Below are 17555 nucleotides of genomic sequence, written 5' to 3'. Positions count from 1 at the left end.
CACGGTCAGGGAGGAACGCCAGGCTCACAGAGCACCCAGAGGCGCAGGTCTGCTGGCCCTGGCAGCAAGAGGCCCTGTCCTGGAGGGGACAGCCCCAGCTTCCTGCCGACCTGCACAACCGTGGGCCATGTCTGACCCCCGAGAAAACGCAAACACACAGGCCATTGGAAGTTTTCTTTTAGTGTAATGGAAACACGGGCAGAAATCATCGACATTCCCTGAGTATTCTGCTTGAATTTTTTTTATAAACCCATTTTATTTCAAAAGGCAGCCAAGAACGTTGCTATAGCCAACCCAGAAAACAAATGTCCAGAGAGCCACTAGTTTGTCTTAATAAATAACAAAATGCCATTTGTATTCCTTTAACCTCAGATAACACATTATACATTTTAAATAAATATCTCCTCTGTTGCTATGGATCTAGAAACTGCTCCCGTGTTTGTGCATGTGACCGAGTCAAGCGGCTCAGAGACGCCCGTGGCTCTGGGTGCCCACAGCCAGGCCCCTTCCCAGGCCTCTGCCACGGCCCTGGACATCACAGGGGACCAGCAGTGCCATGGCTGCAGACACCAGCAGGACGCCTGGAGCTGGGCAGGGGTCACAGTGCCCGGGGGCTGGTTCCTTAGGCAGCGTATGGCCATCTCTGTCCACTTCCTGACCATCAGTGTCCAGGTGGGGACCGAGTCTGGGAAGGGATGGAGAAACCGGTTGGGTAGTAGGGGTCTTGGTTCTGCCTTGGTTCTAATGCCAGGCAGAGGCGGGCTCTGGGCTGGCTGACGTGTCCTTGAGGTCCCATGCCCGGCCTTTCCCGGCACATTCAAGTCCTCCGGGACCCTCGGCACGTGGTGGCCGGATCTCCTGCAGCATGGGGCTCGTACACTTTAACACCTGCTGCTGGGTACCTGAGGGACGGGGCTGCCCGAGTGCTGTGGGTCAGTCACATACTGTATTCAAGGGACTAGACGGACGCACATCTGTGGGGCTGGGGCGGGCAGAGCTGTCCGTCCATGGGCTCAGCTAAGGCAGTCGGACAGCGTTCCTGGACCTGCGCCTGGGTGACTAGTACCGGGAATTCTCAAGTCTGCCCTCGGGCCTTTCCAGGAGCGTGTGCCAAAGGCAAGGGCGAGCCACCCGGGCAGGATCCTTCTTCGCTTTCTCTCCAAACACAGTTGTGAAGGACGGGCTCAGCCCTTCCCGCACGGGACTCCGGGGTCAGTGTTCCTTCAGCCTGAAAGAAAAGGGTGGACCAACGGGGTCCCTGCACGGGGTCCCACAGAGCACACCGGCCCTCGCAGGAGCCCCTCGGTGCCCAGGGGCAGGTGGCTGCAGGGAGCCAGCTGGAGGGGGCAGGGGCAGGGTGGGGCGAGGGCAGGGCCAGCCTGAGGCGGGGGTGACTAAGGAGGAAGCTCCCCACCGTCTCCCCGACATGCACGAGCGCCACTGTCCCATGGCACAGCCACACTCCTCACAGAAGAGAACGTGAGCAAAGCCATGTGCCTCGCAGGGACAGTGGCAAGCCCTTCCCTGTCTGGTCAGGGGGCAGATGGACAGGACACCGCTACCTTTATGGTGGTGGGGGGTGGACTTACGGAGCTTGGCCCCCTGCCGTGGGCCCCGGGCAGCTCAGCTCCTTGTGTATGAGGCGGATCAGGAACTGCACCCAAAACAAAGACCAGGCACCTGTCACTGCCTGGGGACACGGGCGGCCAGTGGGCATGGCCTGGGGCCTCCCAGACCCTGGCTCACTGAGCCCCCTGGCCCGGGCTCTTCCTGCCCAGCATCTGCCTAGGACCCACTTCTCTTCAGGGTGGTGGCAGGCTGGCCAGCACATCTGGCCCAGGCTTGTCCTGTGTGTCCTACGTCCTCTGGGAAATTGGGACGCACTCCTGTTCACCTCAGGTTTAAAACGACCAGCCAGTCATCGATGCCCAAGCTGGGAACCCACGGTGAGACGGGGACCTGCAGTCGTGGGCACTGGGGTGACTCGAGCTGTTGAGGTGACCGGGCTGGTGACTCTCAGGGGACGCCAGCACCAGGAGCTTGTCTTGGAGCCCACAGTGGCCTCAGCCTGGTGGCCCCAGCCCGGCGGCCCCAGCAGGCCTCCACCAAGGGCAGCTGCCTCCTCGGCCCTTCAGCTCAGCCTCCCGTCCTCTGTGAGCTCCAAGGGCTCCAAGTCACTTTACAGACCCAGACGGAGGGTGCCCAGGTGTCTAAGTGTCCTTCATGTTTGAGTGTGACTTAGTCCCCTTCCCTGACTGGCACAATCCACAAAACTGGAGTGTCCTGGACACAGAAGCGGGTCCTGAGAGGAGGGGAGTCCTGGCTGGTGGGGACGCGGGAGGGGAGTCCCGGGTGGTGGGGACGCGGGAGGGGAGGCCCGGGTGGTGGGGACGCGGGAGGGGAGTCCTGGGTGGCCAGGGTGGTGGGGACGCGGGAGGGGAGTCCTGGGTGGCCAGGGTGGTGGGGACGCGGGAGGGGAGTCCTGGGTGGCCAGGTGGTGGGACGCGGGAGGGGAGTCCTGGGTGGCCAGGTGGTGGGGACGCGGGAGGGGAGTCCTGGGTGGTGGGATGCGGGAGGGGAGGCCCGGGTGGTGGGGACGCGGGAGGGGAGTCCTGGGTGGCCAGGTGGTGGGGACGCGGGAGGGGAGTCTTGGGTGGCCAGGGTGGTGGGGACGCGGGAGGGGAGTCCTGGGTGGTGGGACGCGGGAGGGGAGTCCTGGGTGGTGGGACGCGGGAGGGGAGTCCTGGGTGGTGGGACGCGGGAGGGGAGTCCTGGGTGGCCAGGTGGTGGGACACGAGAGGGGAAGTCCGGGTGGTGGGACGCGGGAGGGGAGTCCTGGGTGGTGGGACGCGGGAGGGGAGTCCTGGGTGGCCAGGTGGTGGGGACGCGGGAGGGGAGTCCTGGGTGGCCAGGTGGTGGGACGCGGGAGGGGAGTCCTGGGTGGCCAGGTGGTGGGGACGCGGGAGGGGAGTCCTGGGTGGCCAGGTGGTGGGACGCGGGAGGGGAGTCCTGGGTGGCCAGGTGGTGGGACGCGGGAGGGGAGTCCTGGGTGGCCGGGTGGTGGGGACGCGGGAGGGGAGTCCTGGGTGGCCAGGTGGTGGGACGCGGGAGGGGAGTCCTGGGTGGCCAGGTGGTGGGGACGCGGGAGGGGAGTCCTGGGTGGCCGGGTGGTGGGGACGTAGGAAGAGGGTTCTGAGGGCCCGTAAGCCCCCCACGCCTTGGGCCAGCACCCTGAAGGCAGACACCCTGTTTTCTTAGATGTCGGGGTTCAGGTCGGAGTCCTGGGGGTTAAAGCTGGAAGAACAGGAGTGTCCCCCAGGCCCACGTGTCCAGGGCTTGGTCCCAACTTGGTGGTGCGGGAGGTGGGGCCTTGTCAGTCCTCAGGTCCTTGGGTGTGTGTCCTTGAAGGGGACAGAGGACCTCGGGGCCCTCCTCCTTCTGTTTTGATCCTGGCCATGCGTGAGCAGTCTGCTCTACCCTGGGCTCCCCCTGTGAGGTGCTGCCTGGACCCAGGCCCCAGGCAACAGGCCAGCCAGTCAGACTGACACTTCCAACGCCGTGAGTCAGAGAGACCTTTTCTCTAGGTTGAAAACCGGCGTGTTGTGATAGTGACAGAAAGCTGGCTAGCATAGCACTACATGGTCCTAGGGCACAGTCCACTTTAGTTCCAACAGGCCTTATCATGCCCATTTAATATGTGGAAGCTGTAGCCCAGAGAGGTTCAGTAACCTGCACCATCACACACAGGCTGGGGCGAATCCAAAGCCACAGGGCACCATGCTCTGGGATTTCACACTGTCCTGCCCGGAGCTACAGAGCAGAAGACTCACCTATTTCTGATTCTGATAGTTCTTTACCCAGATCAGGAACCTGGACCACGTGCATTTAGTGACGACAGAATAACCCCTATGCCCCCAGGTTTGTAGGAATCCACAGAAAGTCCCACCAGGGTCTGGCCAACAGGCACAGAGAGCTCACCGAAGCTGCCCGGGTCAGAGAGGATGACTCACCAGTAAGGCACAGGCGTCTGCGAACATCAGCATGTAGAACACGTTGCTCCATCCCGAGGGGGAGATGAGCCCCGCCAGCAGGGGGCCCAGGGCTGCTCCTGGAAGAGGCAACACGAACATGGAGGCACCGGAAGACTGTGCCTGGGGCCACCTGGTGCCCTGCGCCCTGGGGACACAAGGAGGATGCCCGGCAGCCACCGGCCACCGTGAGGAGGCGCAGGGTCTCAGCCTGGGGGAGCTGGCCCGCCTTCCTCGGGAACCATTGTAAGGATAGATGTTGATATTTTAAATGTCCATTCTCTTTTGGGGGGTACCGGGGACTAAACTCGGGGGCACTGAGCCCCATCCCAGCCCTATTTTGTATTTTATTTAGAGACAGGGTCTCACTGAGTGGCTTAGAGCCTCCCTTTTGCTGAGGCTGGCTGTGAACTCGCCATCCTCCTGCCTCTGCCTCCCGGGGGGCTGGGATCATTTTAGGCCACTGCGTCCAGCCTGAAATGTCCATTCTTTTGGTCCAACCTTTCCATTATTATTATTTATGTAAAGAAATCTGAATCCAACATGCAGTGTTAGATATTTTTATGCTATAAAAATCTTACTGGTAAATTTGAATAAGATTTGTAGGAACCAACAATCGGTCAACGTTGACTTCCTTGTTCTGATCACCGCACTGAGGTGGCATCAGGGAACTGTCTGCGCTTCACCCTTAGAAAGCCATGCGCCTGTGTGCGTGAGAGTGTGTGTCTGGCACCTGGGTGTGTGGACACAAGAGAAGCTTGGGGCAAAGCTAACACACTGCAATTCTGTGAACTCCTATTTTCATAAGTTTCCTCCAAGTACAAAATTATGCCAAATAACATTTAAAAACCATGAAAGAAAAGGGCATCCTCCAAAGTGCCCGGGTTTCTATGCGCGATGGTCAAGCAGCGCTTGGTGTGTCCCTCGCGGCTGGAGTGGGGGCACTCGTGGTGGGAAGAAGACTGTCAATTGAGACTGGGCTCTGGACAGGTGGCCCTCTCCAGGTGAGAGGCAGGCTCACTCTTAAATGTGGGGATGCGGAGGCCAAGGTTCTCCCTGCCCCTGGGGACGTTCCAACACAGAGCGAGCAAACAGGAGGACGCTGCAGGACAGGAAGGCTGGGGTACAAGCCCTCGGAGGGCTAGGAGAAAACCAAGCTGATCCGTGAAACTGGCCCTTTGTGATGAAAAGCAGTTTGTTATCAGCAAGTTCACGGTTCAGTAGCACGCACACACACACACACACTCACACACACTCACACACTCACACACACTCACACACTCAAGAACAGAAAACATTAATGAGCACTAAACACAGGACATGCAAAGCAGGAAGTCCAACGTGAAGTCTGGAGAATCGACTGAGAAGACATCTGGGAAAGGAGAAGAGAGCAGGGGAGCAGGAAGGAAACAGAAAGAAAGAATAGAAGGACCCGGGAGGCAGCAGCGGACGCCTGTTCTCCAGGAAGAACAAGACACAAACCCAGAGACGGCAGGAAACTTATCAGAGAACCACGAGCTCAGTGCCCCTAAACGAAGGGCCTGTGTCCGCAGCACGAGGGGCCCCGGGCGCCACAGCGTGGGGGGAGGGGAGCGCCCCGAGGATCCAGGAGAAGGCCAGGCGCGGGGACTGGGGAGGAGTGACAGCAGACGTCCCACCACCGTGGAGCTGGGAGACACGGAGCTGCACCCCGTGAGAGCCGAGTCCTGACCCCGGGGACTTGTCACTTTTCAGCATTTGCCTCCCGAGAACTCGGGAAGCTACCAGGAGACATTCCCACCTCGGCGGTGTAAACGGGATCTGGGGCCCAGGAGAAAGGGGCTCGTGGACCACGGAGGCCACGTGGTGCGGCAGGCTGCCCTGGGGCCTCGCGTGGCTACGTGGAAGGACAGTACCAGGGGGCACCTGGGAAGGAACCTGTGGAGGCAGGGCAGGTGTGGCCAGGGGGGGACCCAGCCCGCGTGCTGAGGGTGGTGATCTGCTTCCGGCTGGAGGAGGGGAGAGCACCGAGCTGCCTGGGGACAGGCGGCAGCTCAGGATCAAGTCCACCTTCCTCTGCAGGAGGACGGAGGCTGGGGCAGGAGGGCCGGGCTGCGGGTCCCGTATGCTTGGCTTTGATAAGAATCAAGTGGAAAACGCAGGGCGAGCTCAGTTGCTCTGTGTGAGAGGTGTGGACATGGCACCCTGTGCCCACTGGGATGAAGCACGTGGACTTGGGCCACTGGAGCCCTGGCCTTGGACTGTGAGAAGGTGCCCATTGCAACCAGCGAGCTTGGCCATGACCTCACCCGCGCACGCTCCTGGACACCCACGCCTAATGGACACGCCAGTGCCTGCCGAGGCTCCCTGTCTCCCTCCGTCTTTCTTTGCCTTTGTCTCTTGGGTGGCGCACGTGGGCAGAGACAATGACTGAGATGCAGTGGAGGACTGGTGCGTGCTGTCTCCATGGTGACCGTTTCCCAGGCCTCGTGTGCTCCAGCAGGCAGCGTGGCCCAAGGGGCTGGCAAGGCTGCAGTCAGACCCCGTCAGAGCTCTGACTAAGGGCAACCAAGCTGAGGTGGGCGTGGCGGCTCCAAGGAGGTGACTGCAGAGGAGCCAGGCCAGGGAGTAGCCCGGCGGGCCTCACCTTCCTCCCTTGTGGCAAAAGGGGTTCAGAACAAGACTCATTCTCCTGCCCAGCCCAGGGGGTGTTGGAGGGGACAGGGCACCTCCGCTCACAGAGGAGGCATTGCCTCCCTTCACCAGCCACTCCTGCCGTCCCTCATTTGAAGAGAATCAAGAAAGAAGTGTTTTACTGCACGATTTGTATGTCTCCTCTTTACACCCTGGCTGCTCAGATTTTAGGAGCCAGTCCGTCCTGACATTGGCTCTGGGAACCCTGGACACCTGTCAGGTAAGACGGGCTCTGGGTGGCCTTGCTGCGTACCTACAGACCCGGTGCCGTCGATGATGGCCGTCACGGTGGACAGGGCGTGTGCGTTCCCTTTCAGACTCTTGTGAGTGCCCTAGAGGAGGGGAAAAGGAACGTGAGGCTCCGGTTGCCTCGGCCCAGTCACATGCAGAATGCACTCCAGGGCCTGCCAACCACACGCACGCACGCACACACACACTCACATGCACACACACACACGCACGCACATACACACACGCACACGCACACGCGCACACACGCACACACTCACACGCACACGCGCACACACATGCACACGCACACGCGCACACACGCACACACTCACACGCACACGCGCACACACACGCGCACACACACACACCCATGCTCCCGGCCGCGCCAACCCTGGGAAGCCAACCAGGTCAGGATCTCCAGGACACAGGAGACCTGGAAATACCGGCCACAGCTCCGACTCCTGGACCCCCAGGGCGCTCTTCTAATCCGCTATCATGGCCTTCCTCTTCACGAGGCCCCACGTGGCTACGTGGGACACCCCCACCCCCACCACTCTAGCGTGAGCATCATTGTGACACCCAGACTCTCCACAGCCAGGGCTGTTCTGTGACACATGCCAGACGTCACTGCAGTGCCTAAAGTCAACGTGACAATGCAGAGGGCCAGGAAGAGGGGACCAGGACAGTCAAGAGACCCAAGCTGGGGCCCAGCGAGGCCCATGGGGCGTCGGGCAGGAGCTCTGGCTTTTGACAGCTCCACATGCAGCACACATGGGGGACAGTAAGGAAGAGCAGGGCTCAGGAGCCCCGGGCCACAGACACGAACAGCACCTAAGAAAGCACAAGGGAGCCGAGGGGACGTGCGCCCTGCGGGGAAGGAAAGCACCCGCGGCCAGGCACCCGCTGTTTTGGTCTAAGAAAAGCAGTCCAGGTCCCTCCTCGGCCACTGTCCTGCGTGGGTGACCAGTGCTCGAGATCTGGTGTGGATCCTTCCAGAATCTTCCACACCCACAGATGTGAGCCTGCAGGCTATGCACATCCAAGAACAGGCTTCACACGAGCAGCTTTGTCGACACACTTAACATGAGGTGGCCAGGGCAGGCTGGCCCCGGGGGGACACTGACAGGGTGAAGAGGACAAAGCCCAGGCCTCCCTGTCCGCTGCGCTGCTCTCTCTGCTGACTCATCGGGACAGGCCCTTCCACTTCTCTGGGGAGCAAAAAGCTCCTGGGGCTTTTCATGGCTCCAAATGGGGGATCTCCTGGGCATCCTGCCCGGGACCCAGGGGGAGGGTGGCAGAGGGCCAGCAGCAGGGACTCTCTAGTGCACAGGCAGCACCCCCGCACACAGGTGGCAATCGACCCCTGCTCTGGTGCAGAGCGCTGTCCTCTGTGGAGGGGTGCAGGGCCACTCACCAGGTCGGCGGAGACGGCAGTGGTGATGAGTGCGTAGGGCCCGCTGACCAGGGCCCCGCTGAGGAGCAGCATGGCTGTGGGGAGCAGAGGGGGACTCAGAGGAGAATGGAGTCCCTGGGCAGAGCCAGCGCAGCCCGGTGACCTGCGGGACACTTTCCTCGAGTGTCAGAGGGTGGGGGGGGCTGTTTGGTCCGGGGTGCCTCCAGGCCTGCAGCTGAATGGCCCCCTCTGCCCGTGCCCAGAGGTACATCTGCTAAGTCCCCAAAGATCTGGCTCCTCTTCAGGGGACCTGGGGCTTGGGGTCCCACTCCCCGCGGGCAGCAGCTGTTGGCAGTGTGAGGAGTGAGGCCCTGGAGGCCGAGCCCAGGCCACGTGGGGTCTGTGCCAGGCGAGGCTGCACCCAGGACAGCTTTGGCTGTAGGGTGTCCTCTCACCACAAGGCTGTGCACTCGCCAGACCTATGTGCCACTCCACGAGCCACAAGGTCTGCCCTGAACTGCCACAGGCCCACGTTCCCAAGCCAGGCTCTGGCGCACAGGAGAGCGGGCATTCTGGGTGACTCTGAAGGGGGTTGCACACACCCCGCGTCCCCCCAGCCCCACTGCAGACTTGTCAGCACGTCTCCCAAGGGCCAGGGAATAACTTGCGGGTGCTGCTGGCAGGAAGTCCAACAGTCCTCTGACTTCATGCTGCTGCTCTGGGTGGGGGCTGAGAGGCCAGCTGGAAGGCTAGTGGAAGGGCCTGCCCTGTCCCCAGGCTGAGCACACCCACTGCCTGGCCTCTTGCCACAGCCCAAGAGCGCGCCGGGCTGACCCTCACAGGCTGGCTCCGCCCCACTGCTGACCCTCACAGGCTGGCTCCGTCCCACTGCTGCCCCTCACAGGCTGGCTCCCTCCCACTGCTGCCCCTCACAGCTGGCTCCATCCCACTGCTGACCCTCACAGCTGGCTCCCTCCCACTGCTGACCCTCACAGGCTGGCTCCCTCCCCCACTGCTGACCCTCACAGGCTGGCTCCGTCCCACTGCTGACCCTCACAGGCTGGCTCCCTCCCACTGCTGACCCTCACAGGCTGGCTCCCTCCCCCACTGCTGACCCTCACAGCTGGCTCCCTCCCACTGCTGACCCTCACAGGCTGGCTCTGTCCCCCGGCTGACCCTCACAGGCTGGCTCCCTCCCACTGCTGCCCCTCACAGGCTGGCTCCCTCCCACTGCTGCCCCTCACAGGCTGGCTCCCTCCCACTGCTGACCCTCACAGCTGGCTCCCTCCCACTGCTGACCCTCACAGGCTGGCTCCCTCCCACTGCTGACCCTCACAGGCTGGCTCTGTCCCCCGGCTGACCCTCACAGGCTGGCTCCCTCCCACTGCTGCCCCTCACAGGCTGGCTCCCTCCCACTGCTGCCCCTCACAGGCTGGCTCCCTCCCACTGCTGACCCTCACAGCTGGCTCCCTCCCACTGCTGACCCTCACAGGCTGGCTCCCTCCCACTGCTGACCCTCACAGGCTGGCTCCCTCCCACTGCTGCCCCGAGCTCTCCCCCCACTCACACCTGCCGACGCCAGGCCTACCACCCTGGGGGCAGGAGTCCCGGGTCTCACCCCATGGGGACGCAGGCCTATTAGCCACACCATGTGCTCCAGTTACACCAGCCCGAAGCTCCTGGGTTTCTGTCCCCCAAGTTGTGGGGTCAAAGGTGCATGTGGAGGAAAGAAGAGCAGCAAGGGCTCACTCACCTACGGTGGCCTCCAGGCCCATCTTGCTGACGGAGGAGAAGACGTAGAGCTGGACGGGGAGGGGACGGGAAATGGGGCTTACTGGGAGCGCCGCAGGGCACGCAGGTCCCTGTGTCCTAAAGCCAGCACCCCAAGAGTGGGGTCCCTGGGATCGCGGCGCCAGCCCACCCCAGGTGTGTGGGTTCTGGACCAGGCTCTGGGGTCCCGGGGTCACCTGCAGGGTGGGCTCTGATGGCCACACTGGGCAGCTTCCTCTGAGCTCCCGGATGGAAGGTCTTAACTGCTGACTGGGGCTGCCCACCTGAGCAGCTGCACCCAGGGATGGCAGGGACACCTGAATACTCCTGGAATGTCCATGGCCCCAGGTTGGCTGAGAACTAGGCCTTATTTGGGGGACAGTGGAAAGGCAGGTGGACAAATGGCTAGACTGCAAGGTGGTGACAGAGTGGCCTCTAAGACATCAGAAGACAGCAATGACAGGCCAGTACTTCACTGAGAGGCAGTGCCATCGTCACCCTGGTTTTCAGATGAGGAAACTGAGGCACAGAGAGAGGTCATCTGCTCAAGGTCATGAGCAACTAAGGACCTAAGGAGCAGAACGAGACCGGTGTGATGGGGCCACCAAGCCTGGGGTTTGGGAAGGCCCTGGTCCTCGAGGGCTGGAGGAAGCTTGTCTTGGGAAAGGGACAGCAAGGGCGGGGGGGAGGGACCCCAAGACAGCAGTCAGTACGAGACCTCGGCAAGAGGGGAGCGCTGTGCCGCCACGGGAGGCTGGCGGGAGGGAAGCGGGGCCTTACCGTGGGGGCCGCGAGCAGCAGCATCAGGCCGCAGGTGGAGGCCCGCTTCTCCAGCCGGTCCGAGATGACACCCGCCAGAATCCCACCTGCCACAGACAGGGACGGCTTAGGGGCCAACGCCCAGGCCTGGGCTGCTCCGGAGGGAAGGGAATGGCGGGAGCCAGAACGGTCTCCCCCTGGCTCTGTGCTCCTCGGCCACAGGTGGCCTCCAGGGGTCCGTGCCCCTACAGGCCTCGCCTGGTGTGGTTCCATGGAGCCCTGGAGGAACCCTGGGATCCGGGTTGAGGTTTTTAGGCCAACCAGGAAGCCCCTTCACTTGCTAGGGTACAAATACTGCCTCTCGTCACGTGCCCGGGGCTGTCATTTCTGAGGGCAGCTTGTTGAGGGACAGAGGCAGGGCCTGGAAGATGGAGGTCCCCCAGAGTGATGGCTGAGCTCACTCGGGTCCACAGATCCCTCCCAGCAGCAAACTGACTCATGGGTGTGAACAGCAAGGCTGAATACTCCCAGAGAGAAAGCTGGCCACGAACTCACCGAAGATCCCGCCCACGTCGAACAAGGTGGAGAGCTCGCCGGCTTTCTTGGCATCGAGGTGGTCTGTTAAAACGAGTGGACTGTGAGCTCCAGAGGAGCCCCATGGGAACCTGCCCCCAAGTGCCACTTACGTCAAGGAGCAATTTACCTCCATTTAAAAAGAACACAAAAGCCATACAGCGGCTGACGATACTCCTAGCCCAAGCTCAGAGTGGCCAGCCCAAGCCCAGAGTGGCCGGTCCGGCCTTGTGACCACCTGCCCCCAGTTGGCAGTGCAGGGGGGCACAAAGGGCCATCGACTCAGGACAGGAGAGCCTGGGAAGCTGGCCTGTGCCTCGGGCCCAACAGGAGTGTTGCAATGCACGCCCGGTACACGGCAGGGACCAGGCCTTCCGGGCCCCAGAGCAGGAAAGAGGCCTCAGGGTCTCCTCTGGACCCCACAGCTCTGTGCTCAAGGAGGCTGGGCAGCATGGGCAAGTCCTGCTGTCACATGCAGGGAACTCAGCTTTTATGAGTCACTCAAACTGGCCGGGCCAGCAGTGTGAGATCTGAGTCTTAAAAGTGTCACCCTGTGCTGTCACATGGGAATAAGGAGAAAGAGAGTGCATGGCCTCCCGTCAAGGGCCTGTCCTTGGGCCTGTGCTGTGCTCCTGTTGGAACGAGGGGGTCATCATGGAGGGAGCCTCAGGGAGCTCCGTGCAGCCTGCACCCACCCTCTGTCCGCCACCCTGCAGGCTGGTCCTTCTAGGAGTGCGATGGACGGATCCTCCCTGACCCTGAGCTCCCCTCACACCGACTGGCCCCAGAACCTCAGGCTCTCCAACCTCTCCCCTCGGACACCACCTGCCCCTGCTCTGCTCCCTCCAGCCCTCCCACATCCTCAGGCTCCCCACCCCGGCTCCTCCAAGACTGCCTCTCCCCCAGTGGCTTCTCCTTCTTCTCCCCCAGGCCCTCTGGGACGGGGGCGTGGGGTGCTGCAGAGACACCCCACCCGTCCACAGGGCTCCACCTCCTCCACAGGCCCTCTCCTGGGCTGCTGAGGCCCCCTTGTCATCCTGCTGTCTACATGGGGCGCGAGTGGCACTCCGGGGAGGTTCTGTCATAGCCCACGGCTTCAGCCACTGCTGGGCTCCAGAGACACAACACGGTCAGTCTGCCCTCGAATCAGAATGCACCTCCCAGAGGCAATTTCCAGGCCAGACTATGAAGGGCTTATTATCTGGATCCCTCATGGCCCACTGGCTCCAAAGTCCAACGTGGCCCAGATTTCAATGCCCAGAATAGGAAGCACCCCATGGAATTAGGAGAACAGAACACTCAACCTTTAAACCCCAGGAAGGTCATTAGTAGGACAACAGAACTTGATCTCAAGTTCCCTCCGGCTGGGCTGCCTGTCGCCGCGTTGGCCCTGGGGTCATGGTGCACGGCCATGCTCCAGGCACCACTTCGGGGGTTCCAAGCTGTCAGTGCCTGGAGTGGACTGCATACTCACCCACGCTGGTGATGTACAGCGGGAGCCAAAAGAGGAAAGTGTAGCTGACCAGCTTGGCGAAGAGCAAGCACAGAGAGAACTCGATCACCCCCTGCAAGAGAGCAAGCTGGTGAGCCCACAGGCAGACTCAGAGCAGGACTGTCACAGGCAACCAAGGAAGAGCCGCTCCATGCCTGGGAACCCTGGTGCCTCCTGGGAGAGGGCCACCCACCCCGCAGGGCCACCAGTGCCGAGGGAGCCCAGCTGCCTGTCAAGGGGAGGGCCGTCTTCACGGCAGAGTGGGTGGATGGCCTGCACCCTGCTGTACGCATTCCACACCGCCTGGCGCACTCAGGAGTACAGGAGTCTCACGGGGCACAGCCTGGGCCATCCACCTGCTTTTGAGCATTTAATGGCTGCGTCTTCCCTGAAGTCACTGTGAATGACGGCAGCCAGGACACACCGGACAGCCCCCCTGGCTCCAGGCTACGGCATCTGCTACTCACAGCACAAACCGTGGATGCTGTGGAAGACGCAGGGCAGCGGCCAGGGCACTGAGGCTTGGAGTTGGGTGGGTTCTGGGGGCCCGTGACACAGTGGTGGCACCTGTGACACAGTGGCTGCAGATCCCACTTGGAACACGTGAGAATCCCAGAGATGCTTTGGTGCTGACTGCCGTGATGTCTGCGCACGCCGACACCCATCGCCACTCCACCCCTCCACCCCTCTAGCCAGCGGGGTGGCTCCTCGGGCACGCTGGGTGAGGCATGTCCTCTGTGAGGACGCGGTGTCCCCTGCGTCCTGACCTGGTGCCTGGCGCACTGCTCAGTGTTACAACTGAACCATCTCCCTTGTTCCTCAGATCACTGCAGGTGGGAAGAGGAGGCTCAAAGGGTGGCAGGGCCACAGAGCCGGGCAGCAGTGGCCGAGGGCTGGGCCGGCCCCCGGACCCCGTGTCGGGCATCAGTGTTAGCGGTGGCACACGGTCAGGCACCGAGAACCTTCCGGCTGTTACTAACACAGTCTTAAACCTGATTTCACATAAGTCCCATCTCCACGGGCTGCGGCAGAGGCCTTCCCATGATCAGGTGGCCAGGCCTGAGCCCGGGTGTTTCCCACTGGCCAGAGGCCGCCCCAGGTTCACTGCTGCGGACCCAGTTTCCTGGGGCTGGTGGCACCCTCTGTCCTGAAGCCGCAGTTCTTGTCCTTTAATTCTCTTGACTTATTCTCAGTTCTGGGTCACACCGTTCCCATCCCCGGCTCCTCCCTGTCCCTCTGAGTGGGGCCACATGCTCTGGCTGCGTGGTGAGGGCCGGCCGGGCTTTGGCAACGCGGCCCCGGGGCGGGTGCTGCCGTGTCCCCTGCTTCTGCTCTTGGCCTTGGCCTGTGTGGCCTCTGGCCCTGGGAGGGACGCTGCCTTCCCTGTCCCCACGGCTGAGCGAGCCCGTGAACTGAACAGGAGAAATGGGACCACACCAAGAGCTGTTGCCACTGTGCCCCTCCCTCCACCTGCTTGCACAGCCTTGTCCTGGAGTCCCCCATGCAGGCAGACTGCCACCACAGGACGCTGCCACCACGGACAGCCGCCCCAGGGCCAACCCAAGGACATCTGTAGACCAGGACCACGTCCAGACACTGAGGCCCGGGGCTCCTCTCTCAGGCTCTCTCTGCCTCTCCTCGGCCTCCACACCCCGGCTCCGCCTCCTCCTGCTGGCACCCAGGGCCCGCACTGCTGGTGCAGCTGAGGCACTTCAGAGGGGGAGGAGGCGGAGCTGGAGCCGCCTGGCGTCACGGACCAGGCATCGGTGAGGTCCCTCCCCGGGTCACACTGAGGTCCCCGGGAGGAAGGTCAGAGCCCCAGGACTGGCCGGGGCCAGGGGGAGAGGGGCCTCAGGGGCAGCCAGAATCTGTTGTCCAAGTGAAGACCGGCAGTCCCCCTTGTCTAGGAAATCCCCGACTTTCCGAGTGGAATAGCTAATTTCAACAAATGGAAATAGCAGCACGTAACTAGGCACTCCTGCAGCCACCCCCACCTGGCACCCGCCCTCTCAGCCAGCATCCCGCAGGCACTTACCGGGATTCTCAAGGCCCCCGTGAAGCTGATGGCGGTCATGCTGTTCCCGCTGTCCCCTGGCAGGACGACGACGTGGCTCGGGCAGATGGAACTCTTCCCGTCAGCCAGCAGTAGGCACTGCATCTCTGGGTCCTGGGTGAGGGTCCGTTAGAGAAAAAGCACAGGTGTCGTCAGCTGGCAGGTCTGGCGGCAGGGAGACCGCGCCCCAAGCACTCAGTGATGCCGTCTGGCACCACCTCGGGGACATGATGACCGTCCCACCACGGCCACTGCTTTACGATCACGTTTTTATGAAACACTGTGAAACACAGAATCCTTTGATCTAGACATTCTAGCCATCTGAGAAAAATGTGAAAAGTGAAAAAATGTTTATAGGATAAAACAAATGTTGCACAACCGCAGAGAAATGTTGGTCAATACAGTTTGTCCTCATAAACGGCACGCTTTGCAGTTGTTAAAGATGTTAGAAGATGTTTAACAACATAGGGAAATACTTCAGACACATTAAATAATAGCACTTTCATTATGATCTCAAAGAATGCTTGTATCTGCTGGAGTAGGTACTTAACTACAGGATCTTTGTCTAGACAGAAAAAAGTTAGAATCTGAACAAGGGCTGTCCCTGAAGGAAACGTAGGTAAGAAATTCTTTGTACAGTCCTGAATTTTTAAAGGAGCTCACAATGGACATACATTATCAGAAGCAGTATTGTTTTAAAATTCATGAGCCAATTCTGGTTTTTGTGGTTATCATATTCTGAGCATTCCTAAGGGACAAAGTGTGCACTTGTTAAAGTGTAGAAGAGGACCCCACGGCAGGGAGGAGTCTCAAGTCAGAAGGAGGCTGATCTGGAGGCTGCACTGGAAGGTAAAGCACTCAACAAGAGACGCTTCTCTGTGTTTTAGACTTTCTGCAACATCAAAGAGGTTTTATTGTATTTATCTCCCTGTGACCTATGGAAGCCGGATTCTAAATACAGTAAAAATCCTCAAAAAGAACAAGAAATGAAAATGGTGGCGCACTTCACACCTACCCCTGGCACTTAAGAGTTCCCTTAGGGAATCACAGAAATTAGGGAAAAGGTGGCGGGCGGGGTGGGGTGGGGGGGTGGGGGGGTGGCGGGGCGGCTGCAGCAGCTGCATTCCCGTGTGGGTGGCCTCAGGTGCCCGGGACCTGTGTGGTCCCAGAGGCTGGGAGCCCTGACCAGGACTCGCAGCCAGAGCTGGCTGCCTGACATCCTCACACTGACCCGGACAGTCTGATGCCTCCGTGTGGCGGTGAAGCCCAGGGGTGAAGCCCTGCAGCTTCCCAGCACTGACTCATCAGGTGGGGGAATCAAGGAGCCGCGTTTTGAGTTTGGGAGTGGACTCCCTCTCAGGAGCGATGCTTGGAGACGCAATCACCGCCGTGCTGCACACAGGACTTTCCTGGGCACCCGAGAGCCCCGAGGCCAGGTGGCACTGCCCTGCTGCAGCAGTCTTGGGGGCAGCCCAGGCTGGTTGGTCCCTGGGTCTAGACTGAGAACCGCAGGACACCACTGGCCTTTCTAAACAGGGCGTTGGTGAGCCAGTAGATGAAGTGCAGCCACACAGAGAGAAAACGAAAGGGCAAAGGCCTGCTTAGCCGGGAAAGGGGCGCTCTGGACTCTGAACTAGCCACACACCAGCCCCGGGGCCCCAGAGCAGCCCCAGATGCCGGGCCACCCCACTGCCCTTCCAGGACTCCTAGGGTGCTCCAGGGCGCCACCTGCTGGGCTGGCTTAGAGCCACAGACCCAGGCCCTGAGCTCCCGCAGCAGCCAGGAGCCCAGCTCTGTGCAGGTGGAGAACTGTGCCCACATCCCCTCGACCCTTTTTGGGTTTCCCTGTCACCAAAACCCAGTCCCTTGTAGTGTGGAGGAGATGGAAAAGAAGACACAGGGCCAAAGAGACCCTACTCTTGACCCCTACTCAGGCAGGTTCCGATCATGCAGGGCCTGTGGAGCCTGCTGGGCGCAGGGGCTGCTGGGACCACAGCCCTCCCCTCTCGGGTTCACCCTTCCCAGGAGCCAAGGCCCTCGGCTGTGAGAACCCAGTGGGTCCCACTCCAGCAGGGCGGGTGCAGCAGGGGAGGGGACGGGAAAACAGACACACGGTCAGATCAACGCTCAGGCACACACGAGGGGCATGCGCAAGAGGGCCCCAAGCTGTCTGCACCCTGCTGCAGGACGGCCACCAGGGGACAGCTTGGGACGCTCTGTCCCAAAGGTGCAGATGGAATGTCACCGTATGAACACGCCCACCCCGTGTCTTTTACTCTGAGCCCCAGTCAATCACAGAGGCTAGGGAGGACAGTGGCCTCAGGGATGGCACGTTAGGACCATCCCAAGCCACTGACCACCAACCCCAGGAGGACCAGAGGAGGGCTTGCTGCTTGCCCACGTGACACCAGAGCTCTGGCTCCTTCTCGAGTTCACTTCCCTGGCCTGAGGCTTCATTTAGCCACTAAGGATGCGCCCGGCACCGACAGAGGCCACAGCGCCCTGTGGGAGGTCGGAGCCCCGCGGGTCACTCTGGGCAAGAGAGCAGCCAGGGTGTCCCACCATGCTGATGGGACACTGCTT

General features: G+C 61.3%; 1 protein-coding gene across 7 annotated transcripts in view; it reads right to left on the bottom strand.

Moving 5' to 3' along the window:
* Positions 1 to 225: 225 nt before the first annotated feature.
* The window catches only part of Slc37a1 (solute carrier family 37 member 1), a 65153-nt gene continuing 47823 nt past the window's right edge, over positions 226 to 17555 (bottom strand). For 6 of the 7 annotated variants that reach the window (XM_078044698.1, XM_078044699.1, XM_078044697.1 and 3 more), the window contains 9 exons: positions 14955 to 15086; positions 12902 to 12992; positions 11410 to 11472; positions 10876 to 10961; positions 10079 to 10127; positions 6955 to 7033; positions 4011 to 4108; positions 1590 to 1654; positions 226 to 1228 (listed from right to left, as the gene is read on the bottom strand). In XM_078044698.1, coding sequence (XP_077900824.1) covers positions 1076 to 1228; positions 1590 to 1654; positions 4011 to 4108; positions 6955 to 7033; positions 10079 to 10127; positions 10876 to 10961; positions 11410 to 11472; positions 12902 to 12992; positions 14955 to 15086 — 816 coding nt within the window. In that variant the 3' untranslated portion in view covers positions 226 to 1075. Of the gene's footprint in view, positions 1229 to 1589; positions 1655 to 4010; positions 4109 to 6954; positions 7034 to 8346; positions 8421 to 10078; positions 10128 to 10875; positions 10962 to 11409; positions 11473 to 12901; positions 12993 to 14954; positions 15087 to 17555 lie in introns of all 7 variants that reach the window. The other variant, XM_040287075.2, reaches the window with a different exon arrangement.

Source organism: Ictidomys tridecemlineatus, chromosome 3 (assembly GCF_052094955.1).
Source record: "Ictidomys tridecemlineatus isolate mIctTri1 chromosome 3, mIctTri1.hap1, whole genome shotgun sequence".
NCBI classification, from domain to species: domain Eukaryota; kingdom Metazoa; phylum Chordata; class Mammalia; order Rodentia; family Sciuridae; genus Ictidomys; species Ictidomys tridecemlineatus.
This window is presented reverse-complemented; position numbering and strand designations above follow the sequence as displayed.